General features: G+C 51.7%; 1 protein-coding gene and 1 long non-coding RNA gene across 3 annotated transcripts; one reads left to right on the forward strand and one right to left on the reverse strand.

Annotated features, from left to right (window-relative positions):
• Window positions 1-1,041: 1,041 nt before the first annotated feature.
• On the reverse strand, window positions 1,042-9,408 carry LOC138419292 (uncharacterized). Of its 2 annotated transcripts, XR_011248926.1 has the most exons (5): window positions 8,999-9,362; window positions 8,472-8,845; window positions 7,424-7,710; window positions 6,252-6,610; window positions 1,042-2,133 (listed from the first exon to the last, which is right to left on the reverse strand). It is a non-coding gene; the product is annotated as an uncharacterized lncRNA (long non-coding RNA). The 2 variants fall into 2 exon arrangements; XR_011248925.1 differs by lacking the exons at window positions 1,042-2,133; window positions 6,252-6,610 and having other exon boundaries at window positions 7,276-7,710; window positions 8,999-9,408.
• Window positions 9,409-20,065: 10,657 nt separating this feature from the next.
• Window positions 20,066-23,138, forward strand: ZNF784 (zinc finger protein 784). Its single transcript, XM_069549450.1, is given in 3 exon segments — window positions 20,066-20,179; window positions 21,371-22,121; window positions 22,124-23,138. Coding segments are annotated over 3 exon segments (963 nt in total). The 5' UTR covers window positions 20,066-20,101; the 3' UTR covers window positions 22,258-23,138.
• Window positions 23,139-23,591: the final 453 nt, after the last annotated feature.

Below are 23,591 nucleotides of genomic sequence, written 5' to 3' on the forward strand. Positions count from 1 at the left end.
AACGAAGATCATGGCATCTGGTCCCATCACTTCATGGAAAATAGATGGGAAAACAGTGGAAACAGTGTCAGACTTTATTTTCTTGGGCTCCAAAATCACTGCAGATGGTGATTGCAGCCATGAAATTAAAAGACACTTACTCCTTGGAAGGAAAGTTATGACCAACCTAGACGGTATATTCAAAAGCAGAGACATTACTTTGCCGACTAAGGTCTGTCTAGTCAAGGCTATGGTTTCTCCAGTAGTCATGTATGGATGTGAGAGTTGGACTGTGAAAAAAGCTGAGTGCAGAGGAATTGATGCTTTTGAACTGTGGTGTTGGAAATGACTCTTGAGAGTCCCTTGGACTGCAAGGAGATCCAACCAGTCCATTCTGAAGATCAGCCTTGGGATTTCTTTGGAAGGAATGATGCTAAAGCTGAAACTCCAGTACTTTGGCCACCTCATGTGAAGAGTTGACTCATTGGAAAAGACTCTGATGGTGGGAGGGATTGGGGGCAGGAGGAGAAGGGGACAACAGAGGATGAGATGGCTGGATGGCATCACTGACTCGATGGAAGAGAGTCTGAGTGAACTCCGGGAGCTGGTGATGGACAGGGAGGCCTGGTGTGCTGCGATTCATGGGGTCGCAAAGAGTCGGACACAACTGAGCGACTGAACTGAACTAGAGGTTGTCATACTGAGTGGTCAGAAAAGCAGAAACATTGTATGACATCCCTTATATGCAGAATCTTAAATGATACAGATGAACTTATGTACAAGACAGAAGCAGACTCACAGGGAGTTCCTTGGTGGTCCAGGGACTAAGACTCCACAATCCCAGTGCAGAGGACATGCCACAATTAATACGATGCAACCAAAAAAAATAAACAGACTCACCGACTTAAAAGAAGGCTCTTATGGTTCTGGAGGTGGGAAAGGATAGGAAGGGAAGGATAGTGAGTTTGGCATGGACATGTTCACACTGCTATATTTCAAATGGATAACCAACAAAGACCTACTGTATAGTATCACTATATCTTACGGGATTTGGAGAATAACTTTGGTGTTTGTCTTTTTTATTCAATAAAAGTTTTATTAGAAAAACAAAGATCCTCCAGAACTGTACAGCCATGAAGGGCAACCACTGGCCACACGTGGCTCTCGAGCACTTGGCACACGTCCAGGCTGACCTGAGGCGGGCTGGGATGCAGACACCCCTCGTATTCTGAAGACGGAGAACAAAGAGTGTACAGTACATCGTGCATGATGCCTGGGGATTCCACTGAGAAAGGGTCAGTTCAGTTCAGTTCAGTCGCTCAGTCGTGTCCAACTCTTTGCGACCCCATGAATCGCAGCACACCAGGCCTCCCTGTCCATCACCAGCTCCTGGAGGTCACTCAGACTCATGCCCATCGAGTCCGTGATGCCATCCAGCCATCTCATCCTCGGTCATCCCCTTCTCCTCTGGCCCCCAATCCCTCCCAGCATCAAAGTCTTTTCCAATGAGTCAACTCTTCACATGAGGTGCCCATAGTACTGGAGTTTCAGCTTTAGCATCATTCCTTCCAAAGAAATCCCAGGGTTGATCTCCTTCAGAATGGACTGGTTGGATCTCCTTACAGTCCAAGGGACCCTCAAGAGTCTTCTCCAACACCAAAGTTCAAAAGCATCAATTCTTCGGCGCTCAGCCTTCTTCACGTCCAACTCTCACATCCATACATGACCACAGGAAAAACCATAGCCTTGACTAGACAGACCTTAGTCAGCAAAGTAATGTCTCTGCTTTTGAATATACTATCTAGATTGGTCATAACTTTTCTTCCAAGGCGTAAGCGTCTTTTAATTTCATGGCTGCAGTCACCATCTGCAGTGATTTTGGAGCCCCCAAAAATAAAGTCTGACACTGTTTCCACTCTTTCCCCATCTATTTGCCATGAAGTGATGGGACCGGATGCATGATCTTCATTTTCTGAATGTTGAGCTTTAAGCCAACTTTTTCACTCTCCTCTTTCATCAAGAGGCTTTTTAGCTCCTCTTCACTTTCTGCCATAAGGGTGGTGTCATCTGCATATCTGAGGTTATTGATATTTCTCCCAGCAATCTTGATTCCAGCTTGTGTTTCTTCCAGTCCAGCGTTTCTTATGATGTACTCTGCATAGAAATTAAATAAGCACTGAGAAAGGATACACTGGGTAAACTGACTGGGTTAAGTATTAAATGAGTCCTTAAAACTATTTCAGCTGTTCCTTTTCACTTTTTAAAGTGTGGCTCCGTACTGGACATCGTTGGTCCTACAAATTCTTCCTCCTCTAATTTCATGGCAGGTGGTAGGGAAACTGGATGGAAACTGGTGGATTGAGAGAGTGTGCCCGGCTTAAGGGGCCAACACCCCTCTGTCTACACCAGGCATCTCATTTTGGCCCTGCTGACCTCTGGGGACTGGGCCATTCTTTGCTGCAGAGTTGTCCTGCACACTGTGGGAGGTTGACCAGCACCCGTGGCCTCCACCCTTCAGAGGCCAGAAGGACCGTCACCCCCCCCCCCCCACCCAAACCTCTCACCAGGCTGTGACAACAGGTCTTGCCAAATGTACCTCCCCTCCTGGGAGGGGAGGAAACAACACAGATCCTGGGCTACACAGACACCCCCGTGAATCTCTCCCTCAGATCCCTTTCTTAAGTTTCAGATCCAGAAAACTAGCTTTGTAGGTGAGAACCACACCCATCTCTGGAAATAGCAACAATGACCAACATTTATTGGGCCTTTCCTAAGGTGCCCTTGGACTGCAAGGAGATCCAACCAGTCCATCCTAAAGGAAATCAACCCTGAATATTCATTGGAAGGACTGATGCTGAAGCTGAAGCTCCAAAACTTTGGCCACCTAATGAGAAGAACTGACTCCCTGGAAAACACACTGATGCTGGGAAAGACTGAGGGCAGGAAAAGGGGTCGACAGAGGACGAGATGGTTGGATGGCATCACCGACTCAATGGACATGAGTCTGAGCAAATTCAGGGAGATGGTGATGGACAGGGAGGCCTGGCATGCTGCAGTCCATGGGGTCGCAAAGGGTTGGGCACGACTGAGCGACTGAACTGCATGGTGCCAGCGGCTGTGATTGTTAGATGTACCGAGTCATCAGAGCGGACCCAGACGGGAAGTGTCTTGAGGACCCCAACCTTTAGACGAGCAAACAGAAGCTCAGAGAGGTCACATGATGGGCCGGAAGCCATGCACCCTCAGGTGGGGGAGCCAGGATGACACTGCCTCTACCTGACCCGAGTCAGGGGTCATGGCCACTGTCTGGGGACACCTCGGGCTTGTCCTCAGCACACTGCTGCCATGGTAACAGCCTCCCCTCCCACCACTCTGCCTCCTCTGGCGCCCTCTCCCTATGGCAACACTGCGGCAATTTTGTAAACCGGCCAAAACATGTCACTCCCTGACCCCAAACCCTTCTTGCTGCACTTTAGATTAAACCCCAGTAGCGCCCCGGCCCTGGGTGGACTGGCCCCCAGCACCAAGGTGCCCCCTTGCCAACCTCTCCCACCTCCTGGGCCTTGTGTTGCTGTTCCTCCTTCTGGAATGTTCCTCCCAAGCCCTTACAAGGAGGCATCCTTTCTGGCCAGGTGGGAACTCAAGTAACCCTTTATCACTGGAGCGCTGCAGGTGATATCAGAGGTTAGGGAGGGGAGGGGAGACCCCCGACCTGCCCCTCGGGCCATCTCCTCTGCATCTCAATTTAGGGTCTTGTTCCTTAACGGATTTGCTACTTTCCTGCCTGCCTTTCCTGCTCTGTCCTGGGCAAGTCTATGCTCAGACTCTAGCAAAGGTCTGGGGAGCTGGGAGTGGCAGAATTCAATACCGGTTAAATGATGGAATGAATGGAATTCAGTCACCCTGCCGGAAGGTAAAGCTCATCTCCCCCACCCAAACAAAATGCCCTGCTTCTCTCCTGGGACAGGGTCACAGTGACGCCCTCAGTTCAGTTCCTCAGTCATGTCCGACTCTTTGCGACCCCATGAATCGCAGCACACCAGGCCTCCCTGTCCATCACCAACTCCCGGAGTTCACTCAGACTCCCATCCATCGAGTCCGTGATCCCATCCAGCCATCTCATCCTCGGTCATCCCCTTCTCCTCCTGCCCCCAATCCCTCCCAGCATCAGTCTTTTCCAAAGAGTCAACTCTTCACATTAGGTGGCCAAAGTACTGGAGTTTCAGCTTTAGCATCATTCCTTCCAAAGAAATCCCAAGGCTGATCTTCAGAATGGACTGGTTGGATCTCCTTGCAGTCCAAGGGACTCTCAAGAGTCTTCTCCAACACCACAGTTCAAATGCATCAATTCTTCGGCGCTCAGCCTTCTTCACAGTCCAACTCTCACATCCATACATGACCACAGGAAAAACCATAGCCTTGACTAGACGGATCTTAGTCGGCAAAGTAATGTCTCTGCTTTTGAATATGCTATCTCGGTTGGTCATAACTTTTCTTCCAAAGAATAAGCGTCTTTTAATTTCATGGCTGCAGTAACCATCTGCAGTGATTTTGGAGCCCCAAAAAATAAAGTCTGACACTGTTTCTACTATTTCCCCATCTATTTTCCATGAAGCGATGGGACCAGATGCCATGATCTTCATTTTCTGAATGTTGAGCTTTAAGCCAACTTTTTCACTCTCCTCTTTCACTTTCATCAAGAGGCTCTTTAGCTCCTCTTCACTTTCTGCCATAAGGGTGGTATCATCTGCATATCTGAGGTTATTGATATTTCTCTCGGCAATCTTCATTCTAGCTTGTGCTTCTTCCAGTCCAGCGTTTCTCATGATGTGCTCTGCATATAAGTTAAATAAGCAGGGTGACAATATACAGCCTTGATGTCCTCCTTTTCCTATTTGGAACCAGTCTGTTGTTCCATGTCTAGTTCTAACTGTTGCTTCCTGACCTGCATATAGGTTTCTCAAGAGGCAGGTCAGGTGGTCTAGTATTCCCATCTCTTTCAGAATTTTCCACAGTTTATTGTGATCCACACAGTCAAAGGCTTTGGCATAGTCAATAAAGCAGAAATAGATGTTTTTCTGGAACTCTGTTGCTTTTTCCATGATCCAGCGGATGTTGGCCATTTGATCTCTGGTTCCTCTGCCTTTTCTAAAACCAGCTTGAACATCAGGGAGTTCACGGTTCACGTATTGCTGAAGCCTGGCTTGTATAATATTGAGCATGACTTTACTAGCATGTGAGATGAGTGCAACTGTGCGGTAGTTTGAGCATTCTTTGGCATTGCCTTTCTTTGGGACTGGAATGAAAACTGACCTTTTCCAGTCCTGTGGCCACTGCTGAGTTTTCCAAACTTGCTGGCATATTGGGTGCAGCACTTTCACAGCATCATCTTTCAGGATTTGAAACAGCTCAACTGGAATTCCATCACCTCCACTAGCTTTGTTTGTAGTGATGCTTTCTAAGGCCCACTTGACTTCACATTGCAGGATGTCTGGCTCTAGATTAGTGATCACACCATCATGATTATCATGACACCCTTCATCCACCCAAAGTTCCCCATCCCGCCCCCCCCATCTCACTCCCCAAAGCTGGGCAAGAACAGAGTGCTCCCTGCCTCCTCCTGACGGCTGTATGCTCCCCTCCACCCCCCAAGCCCCAGCTCTGGCCCCTTCCTCCCACCTGGGCCCTTGCACCAGCCTTCTCCTTGGTACCCTGGCCCCCAGAACTTCTCCCACCCTGGCGCGATACTCATCTCACAGCTGCCTCACATGCATGAGACCTTCTCACAGCCCCTGTGACCCTCAGGACCAAGTCCCCAGGTTCCTCCACCTGGGATCTGAGGCCCTTCTTGAGGTGGCCCAGCCACAAGTGGCATCACCCAGCCCTGACCCGACTGGGGAACCTACTCCTAGGGCAGCACTCCAGCCTACAATCCACACGCACAAAGGAAAGGTTTCCACCTTGGTTGGGTTCCAGCCCTACCACTGCAATTTAAAAAGGACTCAAACTAAGTAACGTTTATTTTCACCTGCCTCGGCAGGCACCATGAGTTACTAGAAAGAAGTGATGAAGGTAACACCCTGGCAGTCCAGTGCTTAGGACTCCTGGCTTTCACTGCCAAGGGCACAGGTTCCATCCCTGGTTGAGAACTAATACTAAGATCCTCCAAGCCGCTACTAAGACTCCGCAATTTGTTCTGCTCGGTCGAAGATAAAAATAAAAGCTATGGAACAGTGTGTGCTACCTTCATATTACGTGAGTTTGCAGCTCACCTCATAAGGACGCTTCATTCTGTCCCATCTCACAGATCAAGAAACTGAGTCCAGGATGGGTGGTGATCGATCCCAGGCTATGAAGAGAGGCTGTGGGAGAGTCAGGGGTCCAACAAGAGACTCCTGCTTCTCCCCGCTGGCCAGGATAGCTGGAGGTCACAAGGAGTTTCAGGAGGAGGAAACTGGCCCAGCGAGGCAACCTCAGGTCACAGGACAAGTAAGCAGGAGGCCCAGGGCCCGCACTCTGCCTTCTGTACCAGAAACGGGAGGCATTACGGAACCCCTGCGGCCTCTCCACCGTCCAGGAAATCCCTTCCAGCCGAGCGGTCCTGGACGTTCTGGGCCAGCCGCCGGGCCTCCTGGGAACACAAGGGCACAGCGGGCCGGTGTGTGAAGCGACGCCTCGGAATCCTCGTTGGCGTGCTTGAAGACCTCCGAGCAGGAGGTGCTGTGGCTCCGGCGATGCGGGGAGCTCCCGGGAAGGCACAGGGACAGGAGGAGCGCCTGGGCTCCGGCCACGCAGGGCCAACACCATCCCCGGAGGTGAGGGGGTGACGGGCCTTCCGAGGTGGGCAGAGGCCCCGGGGCGGGGTCCACCCTAGGGAAGGAGGGCCCATGGCCCCCGGAGAGGCTCGGGGTCGAGGAGCCCTCTGAGAGCCTGCGGGGCGGACACACGCGGGACCCTCTAAATTCGCTCTTTCCGCGGAACCCACGAGCTCCGAGCTGTTCCGCCCCGCGCGCCTGCGTCCAAGAGGGCGCCCCAGCGGACGCACCGCCCCGCTCGGGCCTCTCCGGCCGCGCGGAGCTCGGGCTCTGCCTCCCGGCGCCGGCTGGCGGTGCGGGAGCCTCTTGGGTCCGAGCGCGGCGGGAAGCAGCCCGAGGGGCGGCCCCAGAACGTCTGTCCGCGGCGCGGTGGAGATGGACAGTAAGAGCCCGAAGCCCTCTTCCGGCTCCCGCCGCCATTGCGGCCGGGCGGGGTCCGAGGTATCCGTCCCGGCGGGAAACAAACACCCGCGGACCACGGTTCCGGGTGCCTGCGCGCCTCACTTCTGCCATCGGAGGGTTGAAAAAAAGAAAATACCCAGCCAGTATAGTCACTATTTGGAGACACGGTAGATGCGGAGGAAGGGAAGACAAAAGAGATAGCTTTTGTCCGAAAAGTTGTGACTTGCCTTTACTGTTAAGTCACTTCAGTCGTGTTCGACTCTGTGCGACCCCATAGACGGCAGTCCACCAGGCTCCCCGGTCCCTGGGATTCTCCAGGCAGAACACTGGAGTGGGTTGCCATTTCCTTCTCCGACGCAAGAAAGTGAAAAGTGAAAGTAACGTGGCTCAGTCGTGTCCGACTCTTGGCGACCCCATGGACTGCAGCCTACCAGGCTCCTCTGTCCATGGGATTTTCCAGGCAAGACTTTAAAAGTCACTTTATCGTTCTAGGCTGGAGAAGGAACCAGTCATTCTACAATAGGAAAAAGTGTTATGTTAGTCGCTTAGTCGTGTCCAACTCTTTTTGACCCCATGGACTCCAGCCCACCAGGCTCCTCTGTCCATGGAGATTCTCCAGACAAGAAAACTGGAGTAGGTTGCCATTTCCGAATCCTGGAGATCTTCCTGACCCAGTGATCTCCTGCACTGCAGGCAGATTCTTTGGTATCTGAGCCAAGGAGACCAGACATCGCCCTGGGAGGTGAATGCATCTTTCATGATACTGTCTCCTGCTTCCCCTGCCACCCACGGACTCGCAGCACACCCGAAGGCTGAAGATCATACAGTGTTAGAAAGAGCCAGCACAGAAAAGGTGCTGCCTTGTCCTTCAGAGATGCCGGGACCTAGCTCTGCAACTGACAGCCCTCGAGCTGGATGCTGGTGACCTGGGGCAGGATTCCCAGGACGTAGCCCCCTAAAGGCATGCCTGTGTGCCCTTCCCTTCCTATGCATCTACAACGGGCTTTCCTGATGGCTCAGCTGGTAAAGAATCCGCCTGCAATGCGGGAGACAAGTGTTCAGTCCTTCGGTTGGGAAGATCCCTTGGTGAAGGGAACAGCTACCCACTCCAGTATTCTTGCCTGGAGAATCCCATGAACTTCATGGGGTCGCAAAGAGTCAGACACGCCTGAGAGACTTTCACTGTGTCTTTCCCTTTTTGTGCCCACATTAGCAGGAGACCCAATCTGCCCTGATACACCAGTGCGTGCTGACTGGCTCCCTGGTAAGGCTGACCTGCCGGGAGCAGCAGGAGCAGCGGCAGGAAGCTCGGTAGGTGAGACGGGGCGGGCAGAGACAGCGGGGTCCTTTGAAGGCCTTGCCACAAGTTTCACAAATGAAGCACCGGACGTCCAGATGGGCGAGGGCATGGGCCTTGAGACAGGCTGCGTTCCTGGAAGCCCGCGGGCAGCCGGGACGGCCGCGCGCTGGGTGGGGCTGTGTTACTGGGCTTCCCCACTCACGGGGTCTGTGTGGGTGGGTGTACTCTGTGCCCGTCCAGTCAGTTAGCAGGTATTGATAAGGACAGAGCGAAGGGGCAAAGCAGACGGTTAAATACCCTTCGAGTATCTTTCTCTGCAGCTCCAAGGTCTCTTCCTTTCATGCAGGTCCTGCGACAACAATTAAGTGTTTTCATTGCCCCCCACCCCCGCCATCCCCACCGCGGCCGCCAATGAAGCCTCTCACCTCCAGAATCTGGATTCGGTCGACCCCATCACCTCCCCACCGTCTTTCCAAAGCCACCCCTCCCCCCCAAGACCTGCCTGGTTTCCGCCTCTTCTCTGTTCCCAAGAAGCTCGGCACAAACCATAGACAGAGGTTTCTGGTGGGCTACAGTCCATGGGGTCCCAGAGAGTCGGACATGACTCAGCAACTAAGCACAGCACACCACAAGCACAGCAGCAGCTGCAAGTATCCTGTCCCCTCAGTGGGTCAGCAGGTCCGGTCTTGGTGACCTGGCCTCGTGCTCCAGGGCCCTTACTCCGGGCGTGACCCTTCTGTTCGTCCGTTGTGAGGAACGGCCTCCCGAAAGCCCGATCCCGGAATGCAGGAGGCGAAAACATTAACCCCCAACCCGGGAGCCCTAAGTGGGGACACACGGGATCCGACCACCAAACAGAGGGGCCGGGGGGGGGGGGGGAGGTTCACGTGAAAGCCTTCCGCCCGGAAACACACCCCTCAAAGGAAGGGTTCCAAGGACCTTTAGTTCCGCCAGCTTGAAGCTCAGTTATTTCGTTCAACACATATCGGTTGTGTGTTGTTCAACACAAATGGCTCTTAGATACCAGCTTATGGGGGTAAAAGCGTGAGCCAACCAGACCTAGGTAGTCCCCGCTTTCCTCTACCTTAAGAGGCGGCACATATTATCTGCGTTGGACACCTGCAACAAGGGACTCTCCTAAGCCTCCTGGGGGCGACAGAGACCAAAATATTGACATCTTCCCAGGCACCCCCGCCGCCCCAGCACCTAGGAGAAGCAGGTAGGGATGACAATCAAGAAACAAATTCAACAACGACGAGTCTGCGTCACTAAAGAATCGGATATATGCCGAAAAGAGGACTTGAACAAGAAGGTGTCAGATTCAGTCCTAGCATTTTACAGATGAGGGGACTGACGCGCAAGGAGTTTAAGTGAGAGGCTGATGAGCAAGTGGGTGCTGGAGCCAGGGTTATCCTAAATCCGGCAGGTCTTTACACTTTCTCATCCCCAGACCTTCATTTTCGGGAACGTGTCCTATGGTCCCTGAGAGTTAGAGGGGTGCAGCTGAAAGACGGTTAGGGAAAGAGCTGCCCGAGTGTGACACAGCCCTCAAAGCTGGCTGTAGGTGCTGGCCAGGAAAAACCAGAAGGCTGGGCTTTCAAGCTCCCACCCACGCAGAGCGCTGGGAATTCACAAACGGCCGCCTTCTTGCCTCAGTACCCACTGTCTTGAAAGAGTGGGCATTCCATGTTTCCTGGCAAAGATCAGGTTGTAAAATGAGCTTAGAAACAGCAGGATTCCACTTCTCGTTTCAAATCAATCAGACCTCAAGTTTCTCCAGGCAAACCTCCCCACCCCTCCGCCCTCCAGGCTGCTTGGCTTGTGGAATCTTAGTTGTCCAACACCAGCGACTGAACCCAGATCCTCTGCAGTGAAAACACCAAGTCTTAACTACTGAGCTGCCAGGGAACTCCCATCTCTAGGAAAATCTGAAAAGCATGTGGTGACTCAGTTTCCTCACCTGTCCTGGACTATTTGACGTTCTTTGCTTTTTCCTTTTAATCTTACTTTTTTCTATATTCAGATGTAGATTATGATCGAATAAATTTTCAGATGTTGATGTATGGGGAAGTCCTTCTGGCTGATACATGATCTGTCTTGAACTTTATGCTGACCAGAACAGCCTGTCCTATGGCCTGGCAAGCATACATCCTCTTCGTACATCTTCTATAACCAGTAAAGAATGTAAGTAGAATAAAAATGGAGTCACTGTGGCTTAAGCATCAAAAATGGAGCTGGAGGATTTCCCTGGTGGCACAGTCAATAGGAGACACAGGTTCAACCCCTGGTCCAGAAAGAGCCTAAATGCCAGGGAGCAGTTAAGCCTGTGCGCCGAAACTAATGAGCTCATGCGCTGCAACTCCTGAAGCCGGAGCACCTAGAGCCGGTGCTCCACAGGAAGAGAAGCCACGGCAGTGAGAGGTCCCGCACTTCAACAAAGAGTAGCCTCCACTTGCTGCAACTAGAGAAAGCCTGTGCTGCAAGAAGAACCCAGTGCAGCCAAAAAATACATATTTTTTTTGTTAATGGAGCTGGGTAGCCATTATAGACGTGGTTTCAGATGCACTGTTCCATTACTGAGAACTTGAATTTTCTGAACTGTATCAGACTCAAGGCCAGCACCTGCCATTCTCAAAACAGTATCTGCTAGCAGCTGCCACCTTATATCTTAACCTGGACTAATCCTGTTTCAAGTGCTCAATACCGACGCATGGCTGGTGGCCACCATACTGGGGAGACTAATCTACGGGAAGCCAACTAACAAACAGGCAGCTACAAAGTAGGGGCACAAGGGCAATGATGAGGCACTCCAGGTGGTCAGAAGAGGCACGTGACCCAGCTGGGGTGGGGGAGGGGTGCAGAATTAGAAAGTTTTCCTGGAGGAAACGTCTGAGCTCAGGTGTGGACAGAAGAGTTAGCCCGCCTTTGGGAATCGTGAATGCAGTTACAAGTGCAGTGAAGTGGGGGCAAAGGCCAGGACTGCAAACAGCCTAAAGAACCATTCTTCTTTCAGGGTGATGAAACATCCCGGGTGGCTCAGTTGTAAAGAACCTGCCTGTCAATGCAAGAAATGCAGGTTTGATCCCTGGGTTGGCAAGATCTCCTGAAGAAGGGAATGACTTCTCCAGAAATCTTGCCTGGAGAATCCTATGGACAGAGGAGCCTGGCAATCTACAGTCCATGGAGTCACAAAGAGTTGGACACATTTAAGAACCACAGCTACCCACTTCAGTATTCTTGAGCTTTCCTGGTGATTCAGACAGTAAAGAAACTGCCTGTAACACAGGAGACCCGGGTTCGATCCCTGGGTTGGGAAGATCCCCTGGAGGAGGGAATGGCAACCCACTGCAGTATTCTTGCCTGAAGAATCCCCACAGACAGAGGTTTCTGGTGGGCTACAGTCTACGGGGTCACAAAGAGTCGGACATGACTCAGCAACTAAGCACAGCACATCCAATCACAAGCACAGCAGCAGCTGCAAGCATCATGTGCACAGCCAGGGACAATGCTGGCTGAGACATCAGCAGGGACCAGATTGAAGAACTTGGAGTTTGTGTTGCAGGCATCAGGGTGAGCTGGGAGCTAATGAGGGAACTGTCATATGGGGGCTTTACAAGCATTCCAGTAAAACTGGTAGCCTGACGGAGTGCCTCAGTCAGCCTGGGATCTGGAACTAGGCAGGAGTCAGAGGTTGCTTTCTGGAGGAATTAAGGCCTGATGAAATGGCCAGGATCCCCCAGGAAAGGTTATTCTGGGTAGCGAGAGTAGTCCAAGACCTGGCACCCGGAGCAATGAAAGCATGAGGGTTTCACTGGGGGTTATGACATGTTGTGTTTGAAAGATGCACAATCAAAGCGGTGAGAGGTCAGCGAGCTTGGCGGGAACTTCGTTATGAAGGCCTTCCAACGCAGGGCAGAGGAGTTGAGATTTCTGTCTTGAGTCAAGAGGGAGTGTAGAAGGATATTGAGCTGGGAAAGGATGAGAGTTTTAGAAAGGTCTCTCTGCCTATGTTGTCGGGCTAGAGAGTGCAAGTTCAGAGAGTAGGGAGGAGGCTGGGCCCGAAATCCAGCTGAGAAAGAATGAGATTTGAGCTACAGAAGGGGTGGTGGGGACTGAGAGAGCTCTAGAGCGATAGTGTGTGTGTGTGTGTGTGTGTGTGTGTGTGGTGGGGACTGAGAGAGCTCTAGAGCGATAGTGTGTGTGTGTGTGTGTGTGTGTGTGTGTGTGTGTGTGTGTGTGTGTGTGTGTCGTGTCCGACTCTTAGTGACCCCATGGACTGTAGCCCGCCAAGCTTCTCTTTTCCAGACAGGAGCACTGGATGGGGTTGCCATTCCGTTCTCCAGGGGATCTTCCCCACCCAGGGATAGAACTCCTGTATTGGCAGGCGGATTCTTTACCACTGAGCCACCAGGCAAGCGCCCTCCACCCCCGCCCCCAACCACCCTAAAACCACCCTAAAACCCCCCTAAAACCCCGAAGGAAATGGTCCTTCCGGCTGTCTTTAGTTCCCGCATTGGAAGCCAATTACCCTCTTAGCTACCCACCTCCCCGCCCACCATGGCCCCTCTAGTCCTCCTTCTAGCTCCTCTCTATGGTTCCCTCCCCCCCCCCACCCCCCCCGCCACCGCTCTAGCCAGACGCTTTCTCTCGTTTCCCTTCCACCCTGGACCCCTCTATCTGCCGCCAACCTCTTTATGGTCCTCCTTCTCCCTCCTTCATTTATCCGCTCCTCTTCTAAAGTTTAGAGTCTAAACTTCTCAGTATTGGCCATCAGCCTCGCGCACCCATCAAGTCCGTCCTCTGAGCTCCCTTTCTGCTCAGGTCGAGCGGGAACGGTGGACAGTGGGGAAGTGCTTTTACGGGAGGCCCGGCAGGGAGCGACCCCGGACTTGCAAGGGGAGACCCCGGCTAGAAGCTGCGCGATTCAGGCCCTTTACAAAAATGCTCGGGCTGCAAGCTCGAAGCCCAGAAAAGAAGATTCCGCTTTGCGCTTAGGCTCTAATAAGAGGGATCCCAAAAGGATCACTCTCTAGGGGCGTTCCCTGCTCCTCGTTGTTTTTGTTTTTTTTTTTTAAGTTTGCAAACTTGATTTTTCTTTCTTTATAATTTCCCCCCTTTATCTGCACCTGACGTGTGGAGCTTCCCTGACCAGGAACCAAACCCCACATCCCCTGCAGTGGAAGCTCAGAGTTTTAACCACCACGGAAGCCCCTCATTTTTGTTCTGATACTGTCACAAACAGACGAGGAAATCGGGAAATGCTCACCTCCTACACGGATTGGGGAAAATGAGAACAAGATGGGAGGGAACTTGCTTAAAACTAGTCAACCAGGAACCAGATGGAATTCAAGTCAGGGTCTCCTGGTTCCCAGTTCCCAGAACCTCAGGGGTTTTCCTGTTTAACAATAGGTGAGAATAGCAAATGAAACAACTGACAAAGGATTAATTTCCAAAGTATACAAGCAACTCATACAACTCAATACCAGAAAAACAACCTAATTTAAAAAGTGGGGAAAAGACCTAAACAGACATTTCTCCAAAACCATACAGATGGCTAACAGACACATGAAAAGATGCTCAATATCACTCATTATTAGAGAAATGCAAATCAAAACTACACGAGATATGATATCACCTCACGCCAGTCAGAATAGCCATAATCAAAAAGTCTACATACAATAAATGCTGGAAAGGGTGTGGAGGAAAGAGAACACTCTTGTACTGCTGTTGGGAATGTAAGTTGATACAGCCACTATGGGAGACAGTATGGAGATTCCTTAGAAAACTAGGTATAAAACCACCATATAACCCAGCAAACCCACTCCTGGGCATATACCATGAGGAAAGCAAAATTTAAAAAGACACATGCACCTCAGTGTTCATTGCAGCACTATTTGCAATAGCTAGAACATGGAAGCAACCTAGATGTCCATCAACAGATGAATGGATAAAAAGTGCTGGTACATATACACGATGGAATATTACTCAGCCACAAAAAGGAATGCATTTGAGTCAGTTCTGATGAGGTGGATGAACCTAGAGCCTATTGTACCGAGTGAAGTACGTCAGAAAAAGAAAGATAAATATCGTATACTACTGTATATATATGGAGAAGGAAATGGCAACCCACTCCAGTGTTCTTGCCTGGAGAATCCCAGGAACGGGGGAGCCTGGTGGGCTGCCGTCTATGGGGTCGCAGAGTCAGACATGACTAAAGTGACTTAGCAGCAGCAATGTATATATATAGAATCTAAAAATATGGTACCAAAGGATTTATTTGCAGAGCAGAAGTGGAGAAACAGACAATAGAGAACAGACTTATGGACTTGGGGAGCGGGTGAGATGTATGGAGAGAGTAACATGGAAACTTACATTCCCATATGCAAAATAGATAGCCAATGGGAATTTGCTGTATGTCTCAGGGAACTCAAACAGGGGCTCTGTATCAACCTAGAGGGGTGGGATGGGCCGGGGTGGAGGTGGGAGGGAGGTCCAAGAGGGAGGGAACATTTGTATACCTGTGGCTAATTCATGTTGAAGTTTGACAGAAAACAAAATTCTGTAAAGCAATTATCCTTCAATTTAAAAATAAATTTTTTAAAAAGAAAGAAAATAGATGAAGTAAATAATAACAGCACCGCTCCTAAAGGAGGAATGCAGGGCCTTCACAGTCAAGTTCCATCTGATATTCTGCCCCATCTCCAAGGATTCTTCTTCACACGTAGCAAAGCACATAGAATTCTTTGCTATAAAATTAACTAAGCATAACTGCAGAGGTGGATTTACCATGAATCCAATGAACCTTAAGCTTCAGGGGTTCCTCACTTGCACAAGATATTTCCTGAGTAGTAAGCACTGACAATTCAAAGAGTCGTTAGGTTAGTCACTGCTCAAAAGAAAGCAAAACAAAACACTTGCACCAAGATGTCCAGTGGCAGATGAATGGATAAAAAGTGGCATATATCTACATGCAATGGAGTATTGCAAGTGTGCTAAGTCGCTTCAGTGGTGTCTGACTCTTTGTGACCCCATGGACTGTGGCCTACAGGCTCCTCAGTCCATAGGGATTCTCCAGACAAGAGTACAGGAGTGAGTTGCCATCTCTTCCTCCAGCAATGGAGTATGACGCAGCCATTAGGAAAGAATGAAATAATGCCATTTGGAAGAACATGAATGGAGGAGAGATTATTGTGCTAAATGAAGTCAGAGAAATACAAAGTATATGATATCCTTATATATGGAATCTAAAATATGATACATAGGAACTTTTTATGCATACATATAAAAAACAGAAATAGATCCACAGAAGTAGAAAACAAACTTATGGTTACCAAAGGGGAAAGGGAGGGGAGGGGATAAATTAGGACGATGTGACTAACAGAATCATAGTACTGTATACAGATAACGGGCAGAGCGCTGGGCAGCACCGTGGATGTGTCTCTCCTTCCACGGTGCTCAGACAGAACAGGCCCAGGGACTCCCCTTCCTCCAGCCTCCGACCACCTTCCAACCATTGTTCCAGTGGCAACCTTGGAACCAACCAGCTGTCCTCGGCCCCCAGGACCAGCCAACGCCATTTGCAGAGCTCGGCTCCTTGTCTCCGGCTACCCGTGAGCTCCCAGATTCCTGAGAATTATTCCTGCAGGCGGAGGCGCCCCGGCCACCCGGTCCACGTGCAGCCTCCGCCTACCGCCCCGACCTCTCTCTGGGCCTCCCTGACCACTAGGACCAGGCGGCTCTGGAGGGCGGGCCATCTCCCCACGGATGGCGGAAGAAACGGGGAACGGGGGAGGCGGACGGGGCGGCAGGGAGAGGGGGGTGGCTCCATGGAACCTGCAGAGCCAGCGCTGCGCCGCGCGCTCTTCCAGGACATCCGTCCAGGGCAGGACGAGGTGCTCAGACCCCGGACGCCTTGGGGCCGCCCTGCTCGCGGAGAAGAACCCGAACCAGGCCTTCGTGGACCCGCAGGCCCCGGGTCCTCCCCGCCCGACTCCACCTCTGTGAATTCCTGCAGCCACGTCCTGGACAAGCGGGTGAAACTCATCACGACGGTGGGCGCCCACCTGACCAGCCCCGCAGGCCTCTCTCTGCCACTAGGCAGTTTATGTTTCTTGGTTGATTGGTTGGTTGGTTTTATTTTATTTATTTTTGGCTGTGCTAGGTCTTCGTTGCTGCTCAAGGGATTTCTTTAGTTGCCGAGTTGGGGGCTATTCTGTGGCAAGCACAGGACCTAGACCTCAGGCTCAGAAATTGTGGTGCCGGGGTTTAGTTGCTCCAGGATGTGAAATCTTCCCAGACCAGGGATCAAACCTGTGTCCCTTGTGTTGGCAGACAGACTTTGGACCACCAGGGAAGTCCCACTAGGCAACTTGTTAACTTTGGAGCCCTCTCTGGAGCCTTCCATCAAAGGGAAATAATACAGGTTTTTGCAACAACAAAATAAAAAAGAGATAACCAAAAAGAACCTACTTTTTATGATAGGTAACTATATTCACTATCTTGTAATAAATTATAATGGAAAAGAAGCCAAAAATATATACATCCAAAACAAGAATGAATATATATATACATATAATATATATATATGAACCAATTTGCTGTAGTGAAACTACCACAATATTGTAAATCAACTATACTTCAGTAAAAAGGAAAAAAACTGCAACCAACCCAATGTCCACCACTAGGAGAGTGAATAAAGGTTATCTGGCATCATCAGTCGGCTATCAAAACAGCATTGACAATGAATGACTACACTACACTACACTGTGGATATTCAGAAATATACAACAAAAGCAATATTGAGGGGAGAAAAGATTACACGGAATGACACCATCTATCCTAGAGGTGTTAAATGTGCAGGACAGTATCACATTGCATCATGTATGTAGCAAAATAGAAAGACATACATGCCTAGGAATGGTAAACAAAAGATGCAGACTCTAACAACCTCTCTTAGGGAAGGGAACGGAGAAGGCAATGGCACCCCACTCCAGGACTCTTGCCTGGAAAATCCCATGGGCGGAGGAGCCTGGTGGGCTGCAGTCCATGGGGTCGCTAGGAGTCAGACACGACTGAGCGGCTTCACTTTCACTTTTCACTTTCATGCATTGGAGAAGGAAATGGCAACCCACTCCAGTGTTCTTGCCTGGAGAATCCCAGGGATGGGGGAGCCTTGTCTCTGGGGTTGCACAGAGTCGGACACGACTGAAGTGACTTAGCAGTAGCAGGGAAGGGAAGGAGAAAAATTGATGGGGAGGGATACACAGAGGGCTTAGACTGCTTCTGTAAAGTTGTACAGTCTTTGTTTATTAGTAAGAACAGGGAGCTATTTATGATTCTGGATATTTTTTTTGTATAGAGAAATGGTTCCAGATACTATTAATAAAAGACTCCCTATATTCATCTGTCAATAGATTCTGCTGCAGTAACAAACAATACCAAGCTCAGTGGCTTTACACAACACATGATTATTTTAAATGTTATAAATCTAAGGAAGATGAGCATCATGTTCTGGTCGCTGTAGGCACATACTCTGGAATTCAGGCTGATGAATTCACTTCACTTCACCCTACAAATCCCCAAGCACAGACCAGCAGGAGTGGAAAGTGATCAATAGTCGAGCTGGCTCTTACCTTGTGCTGAAGTTGACACACATCTCTTCCACTTATATTTTACTGGGCAAAGAGAATCACAAGGCCACGTCTAATTGCAAAGGAAAATGCAACCTTATCATGTTCCCAGAAGGAGAAGCAGAATTTAGAAATGATCGTCATGCTTAGCATCTCTTCCCCTGTTGCCAGGAGTAACAATATCAATATCAATATCAAATAACCTCAGATAGGCAGATGACACCACGCTTATGGCAGAAAGTGAAGAAGAACTAAAGAGCCTCTTGATGAAAGTGAAAGAGAGTAAAAAGTTTGGCTTAAAACTCAATATTCAGACAACTAAGATCATGGCATCCAGTCCCATCACTTCATGGCAAATAGATGGGGAAACAGTGGAAACAGTGGCAGACTTCATTTGGGGGGGCTCCAAAATCACTGCAGATGGTGACTGCAGCCATGAAATTAAAAGACGATTGCTCCTTGGAAGAAAAGCTATGACCAACCTGCTGCTGCTGCTGCTGCTGCTGCTGCTGCTGCTAAGTCGCTTCAGTCATGTCCGACTCTGTGCGACCCCATAGACGGCAGCCCACCAGGCTCCCCCATTCCTGGGATTCTCCAGGCAAGAATACTGGAGTGGGTTGCCATTTCCTTCTCCAATGCATGAAAGTGAAAAGTGAAAGTGAAGTCACTGAGTCATGTCCAACTCTCAGCAACCCCATGGACTGCAGCCCACCAGGCTCCTCCGTCCATGAGATTTTCCAGGCAAGAGTACTGGAGTGGGGTGCCATTGCCTTCTCTGTGACCAACCTAGACAGCATATTAAAAAGCAGAAACATTACTTTGCCCACAAAAGTCCACCTAGTCAAAGCTATGGTTTTTCCTTTAGTCATCTATGGATGTGAGAGTTGGACTATAAAGAAAACTGAGCACCAAAGAATTTAGATTTTGAACTGTGGTGTTGGAGAAGACTTTTGAGAGTCCCTTGAACTGCAAGGAGATCTAACCAGTACATCCTAAAGGAAATCAGTCCTGAATATCCATTGGAAGGACTGATGCTGAAGCTCCAATACTTCAGCCATCTGATGTGAAGAACCGACTCATTGGAAAAGACCCTCATGCTGGCCAAGATTGAAGGCAGGAGAAGGGGACAACAGAGGGTGAGATGGCTGGATGGCATCACCGATGCAATGGACATGAGTTTGAGTAAACTCCATGAGTTGGTGATGGACAGGGAAGCCTGGCATGCTGCAGTCCATGGCGTCACAGAGTCAGACACTACTGAGCGACTGAACTGATACCCCTGCTCTCCCAAGAAAACAATTTAAAGTTGCTCCAGTCCAAATATCTTGCATATTTATTTCTTATTGGGTTTTACAACCATCTACATTGTACGTGAGAGAAATGCAGGCACGACCCTGAGAAATGTGGTGACCTCTTCAAAGTTCCACAACCAGGCCACAGAATGAGTCGGACTCCTAAGACCTCAGCCGTGTCCTTGGTGCTGTCAAAACCCCACCATCTTTGGCCTCTTTCCTCCCAAACATCATACCACCTGACTTATGCTAATAAATCCCAGTACGACCAGTGTGGCTGTTTGATGACTGTATTTCTGCAAATGGACTTTAAAATCCTTACGTTGGTAAACTTTTGTCTCACTGGGTTATGGCAAGCCATGCAGAGGAGGTGACCGCAAAAATGTGTAGCACGAAAATAGAAAAATCATTCAATTCTGGTCAGTGTCAACTGACTGCCAGAGCCTACTCATACAGGTTAAAAAGAGAAATTCGAGTTAGTTTCTCTGGCACCCAGCGCACCACGCAGAATGGCTCCTGAGGGCACTGACAGGTGATTAGAAAGAAATTCACCACTTTCTTCCCGGCTCCCTGGATGCCCCGCCCAGTCCTCCAGTGCGCCTGAGCCGAGGCGCTGACGCCATTCCCCGGCCACGCCCCCTCCCGAGGCGACCACGGGCCTCGGGGGCGGGGCCTGGGCAGAAGATGGCCGCCGCGCGCCCGGAACCCCCGAGTCCGAGCTCAGCGGCCCTGGAGCCGCGATCCTCGGAGCCTCCGGACGTGGTGCGGGCGAGGAAGGGGCCAAAGCTGGGCACTCGAGACGGCAGGAGGTCGCAGGGCTGGGGGCGGGGCTTAGGACGGGGCGGGGGTGGTATTTATGGCTCCGGCTCTGGGGGCGGAGCTTCTCGGTGGGCGAGGGGGCGGGGATTATCGTGGAGCCAATGAGGGTGGTGGGTGGGTCCTGGGTGGGTGGAACCCGAGAAGGGGTGGGTGGGACATCTGAGCTGTTGATGGATTCGGAGAGGAGTTCACGGGGATGGCGTTTGTCTAATTAGGGGGCGGGGCCTCCGAAATTTTAGGGGTAACGAACCTCGTAGGTTGGGAAGGTGACCCTGAAAGACAAGGCTGTGGGGTTATAGCTGGGGCATCCACGCTGGGGTGGGGTATGATTCTGCAGGGATCTGAGGGATGCGTCTTGATGCCCAGGAGAGGATTTGGGTGGAGGAAGAAATGACTGTTCCAGGTGACTTTGGATAGGCGCTCAGGATGGGAGAGTAGGGAGGATGAGAGACATTCATTCATTCGACAGACATTTACTAGTCCTACCTGGGCCAGACAGATGGAGAGGCGAACGAATACATAAACTGTATTCTTCCGGAGCGCGCCGTGGAAAAGGGGAAGAGAGACAAGAAATGAGACTTAATTGTGATCTGGAAAGAAAGAGTGAGCTGAGAGAGTGGGGGGTAGGGGAGCTAAATTTAGACGAGAGCAGTCAGCTGTGTACCGGCTTATAGTTACACTGGGGTCAGAGAGATAAGCAGGAGCTGGGTCATGGTGGATATTAGATGACGGTTTGGGATTTTAACTGCAATTGGAGTCATGTGATAGTTTTGAGTGGGAAAATGACTGCTGTCTGATTTCCATTTTTCAAAAGGTCATTCGGGCTGCTTTGGGGAGGTGGGTTATAAGGGAGCGGGCGTAGGCACAGAGACACTCAGAGGGTTAGAAAACTTGGCAAGAGATGATTGGCTTTTAAGTGCAGGTGGAGGAGAGAAATGGCTGGATCTGTGACGTATTTTGGGCAGGAGGGGAAGCCTTGATGGTCATAGGGCAGAATCCCGGAGGATAGAGAGCCGAGTCTAGAAATCGAGAGGCCCAGTAGGCTGCAGAGAGCGTTTGAATAAGTGGGGCGTGTTGGGGGGTGGGGTGCGGCAGAGTCCACAGGCTCCTCTCTTTCTCCCCCTCCCCACTCAGGTCCTGGTGCCTGATGATGGCCGCCCGGCCACCCCCCCGAATGGCCTCATCGAGATCCAGGTGGTGAAGGTGACAGACACCACCCTGGTCCCCGAGCCCCCGGAGCCAGGTTCTCTGCACTGTGCGTTGTGCCCGGCTGCCTTCCGGCTGGTCTCCGAGCTGCTGTTCCATGAACATGGCCACCTGGCGGGGGCTGAGGGTGGCGGGCAGGGTGGGGACCCCAGCCGGTGTCATGTGTGTGGCCACAGCTGCCCCGGCCCCGGCAGCCTCCGTGCCCACTATAGCCTGCATACAGGCGAGCGGCCCTACCGCTGCGCGCTCTGCCCCCGGGCCTTCAAGGCCCTGGCCCCTCTGCTGCGGCACCAGCACCGACATGGGGTGGAGCCGGGGGCCCCTCGGAGGCCCCCGGAGGCGGCGGCAGCGACTCGAGAGCAGCGGCGCGGGGCACCCCCGGAGAGGTCGGAGGTGGTGCTGGCGGCGGCGGCGGCGGGCGCGGCGGTGGGGAAGCCCTTCGCCTGCAGGTTCTGCGCCAAGCCGTTCCGCCGCTCCTCAGACATGCTAGACCACGAGCGGGTGCACACGGGCGAGCGGCCCTACCACTGCGGCGTGTGCGGCAAGGGCTTCACCCAGTCCTCGGTGCTCAGCGTCCACGCGCGCATCCACACCGGCGAGCGCCCCTTCCGCTGCAGCCTCTGCGACCGCACTTTCAACAACTCCTCCAACTTCCGCAAGCACCAGCGGACCCACGTCCACGGCCGGGGCCGGGGGACTCTAGGGGCCCGCTGGCACCGGGGGCCGAGAGGCCGGGGAGCGGGTGTGGGGCAGGGAACCCTCCTGAAGAGGGGTGTGGGGAGACGGCCAGAGTAAAGGCGGAGGTCGACCAGTAGTCTGGGAGCGGACATTGCTGCAGAAGAGGAGTAGGTGGGCAGGGGAGGACGACGAGAGGTTCGGGGTTCAGGGCAGGGTGACATCAGAGCTCGCAGAGATGGCCACGAGCAGCCGGCGTGGGAGAGCGCACGGACAGCGGGGTTCAGGACGCTCACAAGTCATACAGCCCCTGTGTGTGGTTCTGAGAAAGGCACGGTGGCAGCCCTGTGGGTGCTAGGAACCTGGGCTGGATGTCATGGCTTCGTCCGCCTCCCCGATGGCTTGTCCTTGCACAAGACATCACGTGTCACAGCAGAGCCTGGGCACTTCTTGAGGCAGGGGGATACAGGCTGGACCCTTTCGCCTACCTCACGGGATTGCACTGACCCTAAGACTGCCCACCTGTCCTCAGTCTGCCAGCTGGATCCTCCAATAAAGAAGCTGGGACCCTGTCACCTCAAAGCCAGAGGGTCCCCAAGTCACAGTGTCAAGGATGGAAGCCTGACCCTAAGGATATTGACACCAGGACCCTTGCTCCCATGGTGATCCCTCCCCTAAGCCAGACTCCTCTTTCAAGACAACTAAAACACTGGCCCACACTCAGCCAGCTGCTACGCCCCTCCTAAAGCTCTCAGCTCAGAGCCCAGGGTCTCCCGGGGGCTACCAAGTAGCCCCCAGTGGATCTAATTTCCTTCCACTCCCAGTTGGGAGCGAACAGCTTTCAGGCCGGTCCCAGGCTATCCCACAGAAGGGTTGGTGGATGCCAGTGGAGCTGTCCTGGGGGGCCTGTGGTTGGTGTGGGGCAGGAGATGAGTCACTGGGGCGGGGGCAGAGGAGGACCTGGGGGCTGGATGTGGGAGGCCTCCAGTGTTATTCCTATTAAAGGACTCTCTGAAGGGTTTCTCTATGTTGATCTTATGTTTTGGGGGGCGGGTAGGAGGGCTACCCTGGGGTCTTGTCCCCAGCAGTGAGTTGTGACTCTCTTCAAACCTCTGTTTCCTCATCTTTAGAACCAGGGAGGGGGTGGTCGGGGGAGGTATCTGCAGTGGACAGCGTCTGGCTATCCAGAGAAGCTATGTGGTTCAGCTGTGGAACTGGGGGTCAGGGAAGTTCAGCAATACGAAGGGGCTCCCAGGATCGGTATGCTTCAGGAAGGGGAGCTCAGGACTCACGCCTCTTCCTGTTCACCCAACACCTCCACAAGACATCCCAATAGATGAAAGAGAATTCTGTTTTCACCAAGGAGACACCCCTGGTGTGGACATTACCACCCAAGCTACACAGCTTGGCGGGTTCCTTAAACCGTCTTCACCCTTCACCCATCCATCGAATCCCTTATCAATTTCCTGTTGTT

Source organism: Ovis canadensis, chromosome 14, assembly GCF_042477335.2.
Source record: "Ovis canadensis isolate MfBH-ARS-UI-01 breed Bighorn chromosome 14, ARS-UI_OviCan_v2, whole genome shotgun sequence".
In the NCBI taxonomy this organism is placed as follows: domain Eukaryota; kingdom Metazoa; phylum Chordata; class Mammalia; order Artiodactyla; family Bovidae; genus Ovis; species Ovis canadensis.